This window comes from Grampus griseus, assembly GCF_964374135.1.
Source record: "Grampus griseus genome assembly, chromosome: 17".
NCBI lineage: Eukaryota > Metazoa > Chordata > Mammalia > Artiodactyla > Delphinidae > Grampus > Grampus griseus.
In genome coordinates, this window is record NC_139011.1 from 41713032 (window position 1) to 41726879 (window position 13848).

Consider the following 13848-nt stretch of genomic DNA (forward strand, 5'->3'; position numbering starts at 1 on the left):
TTGGGCCCCATTTCTGGCTCAGGGCTCCCCCCATGGGTGGAGAACTGGCTCCAAGACCAGGCCCAGCCATGCCAGGGAGCCTGGTACAGAGATGCTGCCGAACGCGACGCTGATTGAATTCCCTGATTGAGGAGCCTCTGCATCCCGGTCCAGAGCGGGAGCGCCGGCAACATTTAGCACAATCTGCTTGGATCCTTAATTAGGTTGTTTTTCAAGACCTTTTCAAGGTCTTGTCCCCTTTCCTCAACTTCCTCTGGCCCCTTCTCTCTGGGTCCCTGTCAGAGAAGGGAAACAGAGCAGTGTGGGGCTCCCCTCCATCCCTCTTCCAGGGAGAAAGGAGAAGGAGCAGAAGAGGCTGTTTTCCTTGCAGAAGATGCGGCTAACACAAGCCGTGACCGCTCAAGGTGGCTGCAGCCCCATCCGAAGGGCTAAGTCTCCACGCGCGCCCGGCGGATCCCTGTTTTGTTTTCTGGCGAAACTGGGTTTCCAATTCAAACCTGCCCCTTCCTCCATCCTTTATCCGGACAGCTAGCAAGTGTTTTCCTGGGAAGCGCGATTATGTGGCACTTAGTGTATTTTCTCACCTTCCTGTGTCCACCTGGTCAAAATAAAATAAAACAAAACAAAATAAAGGAGCCCGGGATTGAACTGTCGTTATTTTTTAAAAGGGGAGAGTGGGGTCACATGATGGCGAGTAACTGATTCGGTGAAGTGGCTGCAAGTCCGGGTTTGCTGCACAGCCGGCCCCTCCCGGCGGGGGCGCTGACGTCACGGAAAAGCCCCGGCGCGGGTCGGCCGGGCCGGTATAAACCGCGGGGCCGCGGCGGCTGCGGGCGGCGGGCTCCGGCGAAGGCACAGACGGCGGCAACGCGCGAGCACCCTTGCGCTCGGCGGCCCCAGCATCACAGCGCTCACCGACCCTCGGACGCCCAAGTAAGCCAGGCGGCCCGCGGGGGCCCTCCCGACTCTGGAGAGGGTTGGGGGGCTGGTTGGGGAAGGGATGGGCGTTCCCAGCCCGCAGAACTTTCTAAGTTGAGAAAAGAGCCTTCGGAACGTGCTGTCCGCACTGTGGTTTTCCAGGTCGGGGGCAAAGTTTAAGGTGCAAAGGATGCCATCTGTCATCAGCAGGTTCCTTGCTTCAGTTCAGGAAGAGGGCCACCTCCTCCTACAGGCTGTGGTCAGAGGGCAGCCGTCAGGCTCTGGTTGTTTGAATTCAAGTCGGCCAACGGGGGCGCTGCTCGTGAGATTAAAAAACCCGGCTGATCATCGCGGTCAGGGTCGTGCTTAGGGTCATCGACGGGTTGGGGTGTGGAGAGTGGGGGTGAGCGTGGGAAGGGGAGTGTCTGCGCATTTCTCGCTCTCCCGAGTGGATCTTGCTGATTCAAATAAGAAGGCTTCTACTTTATCTCAAGGAGCCTGGGAGTACAGACCTCCGTGCAAGGGGGACCTCCATGCAACTTTCCCTGGGGAAAGGGAAAGTTGTAGCGAAGTTGTTGAATGTCTTTGGGGAGAGTCTTTGACCTGATGTGCTTCAGAAAGGTGGAAATCTGAGTTGAATTAAAGAACTCTTGAAGCGGACATGGTTTAATAAGAGTGAAGCATTTTCTCTGCGAATTTGACAGGTCTGAACCTGAGCGGGTCGTTTCCCTGCCAGAAAGACAAGGCATGGGGCTGGGATGTTTTAAATGTGATATCCGTGGACAGGAGGGCAGAGCTGAGGCATAAACCTCAAACAAATTCTTCCCCCCCGCCCCCCCAAATAATAGCTAATTCAGGCAGCTGGGGAGCATCCGGGCAACTTTACTAAACATGGAAGTTCCAATAATCTCTTGTCCAGTCCAGCCAGGGGGAGTGATGTCATTGTCACGTGTTTCCCACTGAGGCCCACTGGGTGCTGGTGCAATTAAGAGCCATGTTTAGACAAGAGCAGCTAATCTGGCCAGCTGGTCCCCAGCTGCATTAACTTGTTGCTTTTCAAGCCATGTCTGGAGGCTGTTGGTTCCTTCTGGCTACCTCTGTGCCAGCTCTGAGTGGGGAATCCCCAGGCTTCCTTGACGATGGAGGAAGCCCCAGGGCAGTGGGGGATATTAATGGCATTTTTTCCTCTTTGCAAGTGACAATCTGCCTGAGGAGCTGGTAACTGTGTGTGTGTGTGTGTGTGTGTGTGTGTGTGTGTGTGTGTTCGGTTGAAAGCCTGTTGACGGCTTCATTGGTGTTCCTTGTGTTAGGGTTACTTGGGTCTTACCTCATGTAATAGAACATCACTGATGACTGGTTTAAGCCCCCTGAGCTCTCACTCATGCTTCCTAATGCTAACACCTTGGCTGCTTTGCTCTCTAGGACCCAACGATGACTCTGAATAATGTCACCATGCGCCAGGGCACTGTGGGCATGCAGCCGCAGCAGCAGCGCTGGAGCATCCCAGCCGATGGCAGGCATCTGATGGTCCAGAAAGAGCCCCACCAGTACAGCCAGCGCAACCGTCACTCTGCTGCCCCCGAGGACCACTGCCGCCGGAGCTGGTCCTCCGACTCCACGGACTCAGTCATCTCCTCCGAGTCGGGGAACACCTACTACCGGGTGGTTCTCATAGGGGAGCAGGGGGTGGGCAAGTCCACTCTGGCCAGCATCTTTGCAGGCGTGCATGACAGCATGGACAGTGACTGCGAAATGCTGGGAGGTAGGTGGACCAGCCCCAGCGGGCTTCTGTGGTCAGCAGTGGTCCAGGAGAAAGAGCGAGTAGGTGGGTCATTTATCTGCAGAGCTGGGAACTGCGGTTATGCATTCTTGGCTCTGGCTCGGGAGCTGAGTCCCCACAGAAGCACTGGCATAAGCCCCTGGGACAAGAAAATGAAAATGCTCGTAGATAGAACCTGGGCCAGAAAGGGAATTTCTTAGATTCCAGCTCTAAAGGGACTGGGGAGACAGATTATAGAGGGCAGAGCCAGAGGGTCAGGATCCCACCTCTGGCTTTTGCCATTTCTGACCTGGACCTTTCAAGAACTGAGTGTAGGCACAGCCTTTTTCCATGGTGACACCTAAAACCAAACCGATTTGAAAAACTGTTAGGATGAATTCACTAGTTTGTTTATTGCAATATTAGAGGCTTTTGAGGGTATAAAATCATTTAAAATCTGTATTTTAAATAGCACATTTAAAAAAATAGTGAAATACAACAATGATGATACATACATTTGTATAGAGTCTTACAGTTTTTCGAGACAACTTTCCCTGTACTATCTCATTTAAAATATTTATTATTTAAGCCTTGATTTCCAAAACTAATTTGAGGTGACACAGTCTCAAAAATTCACATATTCCTCAAATACGTGTAAAGCATAGCACTACATTCTGGGAAGTAAGATGAGGATCCTAATAGTCGATGGTTTTCATACAGTGTCTTTCAGCCACGGCTCCTGTCTTAGACAATGCCAGGGTCACTGTGTGTCCCTGTTTGCAGCTGCAGAAATGAAGGAAGAGCCTTCCAGTTCTCGGCTGAGCGTAGAGACAGACCATGTCTGTCTCTACGCTCAGCTGCAACTCACAGCTGAATCACAGACTTCCGGAGTAGGAAGATGTCTTAGCGATGACTCGGTTCTGCCCTCTACTTCATGCACAGAAATCCTACTCCTTCCTCACTACTGTCAGCCCATTTCTACTAAATGTTTATTCTTCCATTGTCCGGGAGTTCACTGCTTCATGAGGCAGCTCCGAACTGGCTTTAAATGATGACTCACTGATGGAACATTGATTTCTCTCCTCACTCCTGAAATCTCAGGGACCATAGCTAAACCGTATTTCAAGGGAGAAAGAGGGTCAGTATCTCTTTGGATGTAAAAGCCTGTGGGTGAGCGTCACTATAGGAGAAAGGGAGGAGGAACTACTGTCTAGAATGCGCATTTGCAGTGTGACATGCACTTTGTTGGGAGCCTTATATTTGCTACTGTTTATTTTGGTCCTGACATTATTCCTGTACTCATATGGGTAAACTGAGTCTTAGGGGCTTTCCTAGAATCACCCACTGGGACAGCTGGAATTAGAACTCAGGATTTTATAATGTTAGTTTGGTGGTGTTCTCCTTCTGTCATTGATAGGGAACTTGCTATGTGCCAGGCACTGTGCTCAGTACTTCCCACAGTATTTTGATAATACTTAAACGAAAATTGAACCAACTTGTTATTAATATCCCTATTTTACAGGTGAAGAAATGGAAGCTTATGAAGTCAAGTGACTTTTCCAGGTTGAAAAAGCTAGTCCATGGTCTGGACAGGATTCAAAACTAGTTGTGGTTGAACCTAAATCCTGTGTTCTTTCGCTGTACTCGGCAGCCCCTGGATTTAGCATCCAAATGTTGTTACATACTGTAGCACGTTGGGCTGGGTACCGACCACATGCCTGGCTGCATGCTAGGCTCTGGGGTACCCAGTGATGAACGAGGTGCACCATACGTACCCTCTTAGGAAGGAGCTAAGTGTCAGTGGCTATAATTCAGAGCAGGATAAAATTATATGAATACCTTAAGAAGTAACAATAAAGTGCTTTGGAGACTGATATAAAGGAGAGACCAACCAAGAGTTTTTGTTTGTTTCTTTAGGAGGGAGGAATTGAAACAGTTAGTGGATAACAGACTTTCAAAAATGTTTGTCTATTAGAGTGCAGTGGTATCTATCCAGAGGGCAGTATCCCCATAGGCATAGAGTATTAAGAAGATTGACCCATCCCTGAAACTTGAGAAGGCAGGCTTCGGTATCTGGGAAGCTTCTTTGTTTAATAGGGAGAGGGGGCAGTTGGTAGAATCCTTTCCTTATCTCCTCAAAGAGGGAAACTTGGGCAACAAGAAGCTTCTCAGCTGACTCATCCTACCTAATGTGTCCTATTTGAGTAACTAAATTTATACTGTCTAGTGTTACAGCCCTTACGTATAGGTGGCTATTGGAATCACTAGTTGGCTTTTATGTTTCCCAAGGAGAGGGTTTTCCACGGCATTTCACTGCATCGTTCTTTTTTCAGCATTAACCATAAGAAAAAAACTACACAATACTCTCATCATCATTTCTCCAAATAAAGATGGATGTTGTTAAGATTATATTGCAATAATCTTATGACTCTCTGTGCACGCTTAATGCCGTTCATTCATTCATCCATCCACCCATTCATCCCTAAACAGTTACTGAACCTATACCGTGGAGCTTGATGGGACACGCTGAGGACATACAAAGAGTCACGGGGCTTCTTCCTTAAAGATGCTTACAGTATATGCAGTAGAGATCAGCTATAAATCGATAGGATGTGATAAGTGTCTTCAAAGAGGTACAAGGGCAGTGCTGTGGGAATTCAGAGGAGAAAATAAATATTACTTCTGGCTGTGAAAATCAGAAAAGGGTTCATGCAAGTGGTGGTCTCTGAGCTGGACCCTAAGGACCACTAGGTTTTGGAAGCCCTGAGGTAGGTGGAAGGCATTGCACGTGTGCACAGGGAGTACAGGAGAGAGCACCGGACTCATAGCCTGATGATGTGAGTTTGGACCCCAGTTTTGACACTGACTTAGCTAGGTGCCCTGGAGACAAGAAACTTACCCTCCTTAAGCGTCCTTATTAGTAAAATAGAGACAATAACTATTCAAAGTGTATTAAGAGGATAACAGGTGCCTGGCACATAGTAAGTACCGAGTGAACGAACATTAGTGAGAGCTGATTCTGAATCTGTTGGTTCCTTTCCTTGGGCTTATCTTCCACAACTGGACCTTTCATCCACTTTGGTCCCTCTTGGCTGGGGCCCCGTGATATGTGCAGAGGAGACGTGAGCCACTAGAGGATAGGGCAGTATTCCTAAGCAGGAGTTCCTTTAGGGTTCGTTGGGATCCTCTGCGCTCTGAAAGCTGAAAGCAGTTGAGAGGTTTTTTTTTGTTTTTTTTTTTGCGGTACGCGGGCCTCTCACCGCTGTGGCCCCTCCTGCCGCGGAGCACAGGCTCCGGACGCGCAGGCGCAGCGGCCACGGCTCACGGGCCCAGCCGTTCAGCGGCATGCGGGACCCTCCCGGACCGGGGCACGAACCCACGTCCCCTGCATCGGCAGGCGGACTCTCAACCACTGCGCCACCAGGGAAGCCCCAGTTGAGAGTTTTGAGGGGAGAGGGATGCCGGAGCCTCAGAACTTTCGAGGGGCTGCCTTAGCCGGTTCTAGCGGGTAAGAGAACTCTTGGGCAGGTTCACACACAGCGCTTGAGCCAGTCTCGAGCAGGATGGTCCTCCAGGCACAGTGGGGGTCAGATGCAGAGAGACAAATCGGGGTGCGCTAGTCCAGGGAAGATGGCTGCAGACAACAAACTCCATCCCACACCTCAGGATGATCTCTCTTGCTACGCAGGGTGTGAGAACACACCCCTGGCTTTCATGGAGAGGACTGGAAGAATGAGGACTCCCCAGACCAGGTTACTGAAAAGCCTTATAAGCCAATAGGCCTTAACCCTTTCTCCATACACCTTCACCCAGAGCAAATTTCAAAGGACTCTTCCAGAATTTTATATTCTTTTATTTCCCCTCTTCTCACCCAGTTAACCCTTGAAAAGGCTGAAAGGTGGGGACTAAGAGAGGAAGAGAAAATAGAGCTTTGGTTGCAAGCAGGTCCTCTCCTGGTCGCAGAAGGCTCTCAAGCAGGATGCTTTGAGTGAGAAATCCTTGGGGCATGTGGCCAGAGGTGATACATAAGCCCAGGTGCAGGGCATATGCACAAAGCAGGGCGGAGGTGTATTGCTTTAGGCTTTTGGGTTTCCGGCACAATGACTTTCAGGCAGAGGTAAGTCCAGTCAGAATGATCCTGTCAGGAACTTTCCAGAACAGAAAAGCAGTTTGGCCTTATTTTTGCAGCTGGAATCTTTAGTCCACTTTTTCTCTAGATTTCTTCTGGTACCACGTAAGCCAAGAGAAAGTTTGAGTTTGCTTTTCCCCTTAGCTATTGGAATACAGTATGTTTCTGTCTGAACTACTAAGGATTGAAATGAATCTCTTGTGCCTACTGTTGCGTGGTGAGTGATGAGCTGAGGGCAGAGAAAGCGCTTTTTTGAGTTTTCTGAGTGCAGGGAGGTCTTTCAGAGAAAAGAGAAAAACTCTGAGGTGGTAAGGGGCAGTCAGCTCCCCCGCCCCCTACCCCCATCTGTGCTGCTCAAACTTTGATGATTTGCACTTGGTTGTATAAAGTTGCCTGTTGAGGTCATGAGGACCTCTAGTAAGCCAAATTAGGCATTCCACTGCGATCCCATTCATGATACATATTGTAGATGGCAGACATGATGGGAATAATAGATTTAAAATCCCCCAGTGGGAAACTGTTAACATCATTTAGAAGAATGACACCTAAAGAGATGGGAAAACTGACAGAAAGAGCCATTCCTGGCTAATTTTATTCTCATTTGTCCATATTTTCTTTTCTTTCCCTCTCCTGACTCTAATTCTTAGAGGAAGAAACATTGAACCAGGAGCATTGCTTTTTATAAACCTCTCACTATTATGAAACAGGAAGTGCCCTGGTTCCTACAATGCAGGGCTCTTAAGCTAGGATTTACCTATGGCAGGGAATGGCAAGTATGGCAGGAGCCAACTTCCTCCATCTGAAGAAGTGATGATAACAGCTAACACTTATTGCATTCCTACTTTGTGCCCAGCCTCAATATATGTAGCTGTCACAGCCCTGAGGTGTGGATACTGTTATCAATCCCATTTCACATATGAAGAAACTGAGGCTCAGAGAACTTAAGTAAGCAGTCCTGAGCCAAACAGTTAATAAGAGATGGCACCCAGATTTGAATTCAGGTTTGCTTGTGCTCACAAGCCACAATGCTATATTTATCATTTATTCATTCATTTGATAAGTATTTACTGAGCACCTGCAACCTACCAGGCGCTGTCCTGGGTGCTGGGGGAAATAGCAGTAAACGGCATAGATGCAAGTCTCTGCCTTAACATTCTGGAAGGCAAGAGGGACAGAAAATAATAAAATAAGTTAAATGGATTCATGTTAGGTGGCAGTCAGCACAATGAAGAAAAATGAAACAAGGAAGGGAGTAAGGATTATTGGTAGCAGAGAGGCGATGGAATTCTAACTAGATGGTCAGTGAACACATCCCTCAGAAGGAGCTGAGGGAACAAGTGTTTCGATATTTGAGAGAACAGATTCCAGGCAAAAGGAACAGCAAGAAAAATGGCAAAAAATCATTATGAAGATCATAATTCTCACATGATAAAATTCAAAACAGGAAACCTCATTGTGAAAATAGAGTGGGTATGGGTTCAGTTGTGTGGGATTGGTGGGAATCTCTCTTGCAAAAATCCCAGTTAACTCAGTTAATCCCCCCTCTACCCACTCCCACTGATTTTTCTGGGATGGAGCTGCTCTGGCCCTTTGTACTGCATTCACCCTTCGCTTGCATTCCATCTGGGCTCAAATGCAGGGGGGAAGGTTTCCATTACTAAGTAGAGCTGGAGACTGCACTTCTGTTCTACTTAAGATGGAAAAACAAGGCTGTTTATTCCTAGGGAACTGTATTTTTTTTTTTAACGAAGAAAACTTCGCCAAAGCAGGGCTAGTTTCAAGATTTTTTTCTTGCACATCTCAAAAGAGGAGAAATGTCTCTGAGCTGAAAGCTCCTGAAATGGCCAGTGAATGTTCAGTAATCACCCCACTGAAAGGTGCAGTGGGTTTCCATGGAAGGCTTATGAGCTGGGTTTACAGTTCTGCTGGGCAGTTAGGGTTTCTCACGGCACCGTCTGTGGACTCTGAGTCAAAAGCAGTAAAGTGAGTTTATTCTCCTGAATGGCTTTACTACATAAAAGGTATAGAAATGATGAAAACAAATGCCTTTCATTTCAAGCATTTAGGTATACACATTCAGAAGATGTAGGTGTTCTCCTTATTACTAAGCAGAATACTGGAGGAATATACATAGAATGTTGTTGAAGGTGATTAAAAAAATAATTTGCCTGTGTGAATATTTACACAGTTTACTCTGTATATTTACATAATTAATTGCATATGTAGTAAGTTTATTTTCTGGCATAATTTTCTACACCCTTTTACAGAAAAGTGTTGTCTATTTGCCTGCCTCCAGGATCACTGTTCTTTCTTTTCCAGAAGATACATATGAGCGAACACTGATTGTTGATGGGGAAAGTGCAACAATTATACTCCTGGACATGTGGGAAAATAAGGTATGCAGAGCCTGTAGCTCTCTGTAAATTCCTTTCAGGGCCTGCCTTCCAACAGGCTGTTTGGGGCAAGGGTGACATTGCCCTTTTTGATGTTGCAGATGAGGTGGACTCATTTTCTTGATTAAAAGCATTTACTTCTGGAGAATGAAACTGTTCTAAGGAACAAGTCGTTCATAAATGAGATCTGAATAACAAGCAAGTTGCAGTGATTTGCCTTTAGTTCTATTCAAGAATACAAAAAAGTGTGTTTGTTTTAGGGAAAGCGCCAGTAAGTATGGATGATAATTTTAAACTACGTAAAAACATATTATATGAAGCTGACACTCCCACTACTAGTTTTCAACATTTGTTTTTTAAAGGTTTGGGGTTTCTGAGCCCATTTGCTAGACCTTCTGTTTATTAAGAACCCTCCTATGCTAACAAAAGGATTCTTCATTTTGTCACTTAGGGGCAAAAGAGTTTTATGGAAGCCAGGAAGGACTCATTTTTGGTAGTTTAAATAAAATTGGAAATATTGTTTGGCAGACTCTTTGTATAATTTATCAACTCAAGCTGTAGGAGGAATCATAAAGTAAAACTTTTTGGCATCAGTGCTGTCTGAGCTAGGAGTCTTTACAGCCACAGACATCTTGTAGGCATGGAAGACTGATGCCTTTTGGAGAGTTGGAATAAGTTTTCTTCCTGTCTCATATCAGCAAGGGTACTTTAGGATAAACACATTGTCTCTTTCAAACTAACACCTCATTTACCAGGCAAGTCTGAGCTCATGGGAGATCTCATTTTATCAGGGGGAGAATGAGTGGCTCCAAGACCACTGCATGCAAGTCGGGGATGCCTACCTGATTGTCTACTCCATCACGGACCGAGCTAGCTTTGAGAAGGCATCTGAGCTTCGAATCCAGCTCCGCAGGGCCCGGCAGACAGAGGACATTCCTATAATTCTGGTTGGCAATAAAAGTGACCTGGTGCGGTGCCGGGAAGTGTCTGTATCAGGTGAGAGGAGTGGTGCCAATACCATAGAAACTGCCTCTGGGTCACCTGCATTCTCCTTCCAACAGTTGTTCTTTCCTTCCTCTTTCATGAAGTTGGAACCAGGGACTTATTAAAATGCCACATGGAGCTTTATGTATACTCTCTAAGGTGCCCCTGTTCCCAGCAGATCATCTGTTCTACCAGCAGGATTCCCATCTCCCTATCCCCAAGGCTTTCCCTGGAATTCCTTTAGGGAAGAGGTCATGCTCAGGGGTTTACTGGCAGTCCCCAGCCTTTGCTCCTTGTCCTTTCTACTCTCCAGGGAGATCTCAAGAGTCCTGGGAAGTGAAAGTAGCATCTTCAAGCAAGAAGGACGGGAACTTTGATTTAGGGGCACTGTGAGAGTCTCACTGAGATTAAGAATTCCACTCTGGTTGCCTCTGGTTCCTGTAGACCCGAGAAACACCCTCCCAGCCCTTACCCTTTGCTTCCTAAGTTTCAGTTAAGGCATCAGTCTGATGGTGTCACGTATCTTTTGTCGTACTTGGTTCAGGGATAATTCCTGTTTGTTGAGTTGGCACCCAAGTGCCTTTGGGGGCCCTTAAAATTTTATTGGCCTAATACAGATTTGGTACGATGGTAAAAAAATAAAATACTGCATTGCCAGGCTCCACCTAGGAGAAAAGAACCCTGTTGAATACTTAATAGACCCAACCAGCTTGGGAATGTCTTACTCTTAGGAAATGACCGTCTACAGTAGTCATTTTTTTCCAAACCAAAACTTGGACACCTGGTCATTGAACACAATAGAACATTCGAAAATGAGACTTTCAGAAAAGCTTGTTTGGATAGATTGCCGTAATTGTATTGTACTGTGTGAAATTCTCCAATTTTTTTTTCAAAATATCTCATCAAAGCTTAAAAAATTTTTTTTCAGAGAGGAAAGTCAAATAGTCAGATTCTTATTTTCAATTCAGGAAACTGACTCAGGAGAAAGAGTAAAGAACATGAACTTGAGAGTGAAGCAGGCCTGGATTCACACCTGTCACTTACAGGCTATGTGAACTGTCTCAAGTTTTTAAAGGACCACCTCTCTCCCCTCCAGTCTCATCACCTATCTGAAAGGGATAATGTATTCTTAAAGATTGTTGTAAACATTAAAAAAATGTTTATAAAGTATTCAACCCAGTTCCTTATGGGAATCAATTTAGGCTATGGCTTTGACTAATTAATATTCCAATATTTGACGAAATTGGAGTTTCACACAGTGAATTTGGTGGGCCAGATCTAAAGCCCATCTCTCCTGTTTCCAGGAACCTTCGTGTGAGAGTCTTTCCTTCTATTTAAGCCCTGGGAGGACATGTGTCCCAGTGGCCTCTTGTATCCATCGCATATATGACTGACTTAGAGTTCCCTAGAGGACCATTTAAAATTAGGACTCATCCAGCTTGGCTTTCTGTGTGTAGGGTCATATTCTGCAGCCCCCCTGACTTTCTTCTCCCCTCCTTTCCCCACCAGAAGGGAGAGCGTGTGCTGTGGTGTTCGACTGCAAGTTCATCGAGACCTCTGCAGCTGTCCAGCACAACGTCAAGGAGCTGTTTGAAGGCATTGTGAGGCAGGTCCGCCTCCGGCGGGACAGCAAGGAGAAAAATGAGCGGCGGCTGGCCTACCAGAAGAGGAGAGAGAGCATCCCCAGGAAAGCCAGGCGCTTCTGGGGCAAGATCGTGGCCAAAAACAACAAGAACATGGCCTTCAAGCTCAAGTCCAAATCCTGCCATGACCTCTCTGTGCTCTAGGCACCCGGAGTCATCCAATGTCCCCCAGTGGACATCACTGAAGGCCATTGGGACCCGTAATCTATATTAGATTGGATTCTTAAGTATTGTTAGATGTGGCTTCCCCCGTTATTAGCTGGGAACTAACGTGCTAGGCTGATGGGCAGCAAAATGCATGAGAAATGAAAGAGCTTTGTGAAGACTCAGTATTTATTTACAGGAAAAGCCTGACCTTTGCTGCTTGAACACCCAAGACTCATTAGGGGACATGGTTGGTGTTCACATGTGTTTCCTCTCTCCTTTGGCTAGTAGAGAATTGAAGCCTACAAAATAATGCCTAGACAAGAATTTTTCATTATTAAAATTTTGCCTGGTGTTCTGTTATGTGAATTTGAGGCCGATCAGTGGGTCATAGACAAATATAGGAAAGCCATCGAAGGAATTTTTCAAAGGAGGGAGAACTTCTTTCTCTGTACCTTATATTTGTGGAGCTAGGGTTGCGGAACTGGGTTCATCACGATCTTCACTGTTATTGCTCCATGAAGCTGTGAAAAGAAACGATGGACTTGCTGGAAACTAAAGCTTAGTAAACAATCTTTGTTCAGTGCCCACAGTCAGGGATCCAGAAGTGTATAGGATTGGGAACTGCTACGTGTACCACTAATGGGTTCAAAAATTATATCTTTACTACTGTTGTCTTATAATTTGTTATTTAAAGGAAAATTATTTTAATCAAATTCTATTTAGTCAAACCACATTTTATGTTGCATTATTTTTAAAATCATAGGGCCATCATAAAAAGATATTTTTAAAATCTAAATTATTGAGAACCTGGAGTGCAAAATACCAAATTTTTAAATATAATCGAAGGTCTGCAGTTTTATAAAACACAAAACATAAATACTTCCAGCATTTTGGGTTGACCCTTTTATGCCACAGCTCTGCTCTATTTATTATTATTTTGCAAAATAACAACCATTTTAACATTTGATAAAGCATATTTATGAACATGTTTCTTAATAAGAAAAATGCCCATTTTATTACCATTTTCTATCTTTTTCAGAATATTCAAGTTTTTACCTATATGTCTTATAATAAAATAAATAAAATCTTTGAAAAAAAAGACATTCCGAAATGTTTTTCCTCCCGACTCAAGATGATTACGATCATTTTGATGTAGCTTCTAGAGCAAGCACATTATAAAGAAACTTACCTATTATTTTATTTCTTCTCTTCATTGGCAAGAGCCCAGTCATCATCTGTTTTAAAGAGTATCCCTGACATCTCTCCTTTGACATGTGATTCACAATAATGCAAAGTGATTTTCGGCTGATACAGTTAGCAAGTATTTGAGGTCATGTAAATGCCAAGTTATAGTAAAAGCAAGATTGACCTTTACTTTGGTCTGGCAAATTCCTGACTCAACAGATGGGCTTTGCTTTGCTCCCCAAAGGCTCATGGTCCTAAGCTTGAGTAAAGCATTAGAGGAAATTATAAAGGATTAGGGAGGAGCAAAAGGAAACTGGTGATTTTCAGCCTGAGCTCTAGCCAGGCAAGGCTTTTAACCAAATTCTCCTCCCTGACATTTTTACAACTGGACATTAACACGTGGCTGCTTTCCAGTGGTGCTGTGTAGCCCTTCTGCTTCAAGGGTAGGACTTCCTGCTGTTCCCCATTCACACCTGTGCCCCCCCCCCACCAGCACGCGCTCTCAACTCCCTATCTTTCTGAGTTTGTAATCAGACATACACTAGTAGTGACAATCAAGGGATCTTGCATATTGCCCAAAGTGACGCAGTTTTACAAGGTGTCTCTGCTCTATTTTGTTGGCCCTTTCTCCTCCTTTTTCCAAGTTGGGAGCAAAGGTTCCCAGCTCTGCACTTTGCATCTTTGAATTGG

At 45.5% G+C, this 13848-nt stretch overlaps 1 protein-coding gene across 2 annotated transcripts; it reads left to right on the top strand.

The window, feature by feature from the left end:
* The first annotated feature begins 828 nt into the window (after positions 1–828).
* On the top strand, positions 829–13060 carry GEM (GTP binding protein overexpressed in skeletal muscle). 2 transcript variants are annotated; one of them, XM_082675273.1, is made up of 5 exons: positions 829–933; positions 2341–2743; positions 9126–9202; positions 9991–10195; positions 11693–13060. In XM_082675273.1, exons 2-5 carry the CDS (start codon positions 2350–2352, stop codon positions 11968–11970), a joined length of 954 nt encoding a protein of 317 aa, XP_082531399.1. In that variant the 5' UTR covers positions 829–933; positions 2341–2349; the 3' UTR covers positions 11971–13060. The 2 variants fall into 2 exon arrangements, with proteins under 2 accessions (XP_082531399.1, XP_082531400.1); XM_082675274.1 differs by having other exon boundaries at positions 2341–2680.
* The last annotated feature ends 788 nt before the right edge of the window (positions 13061–13848 follow it).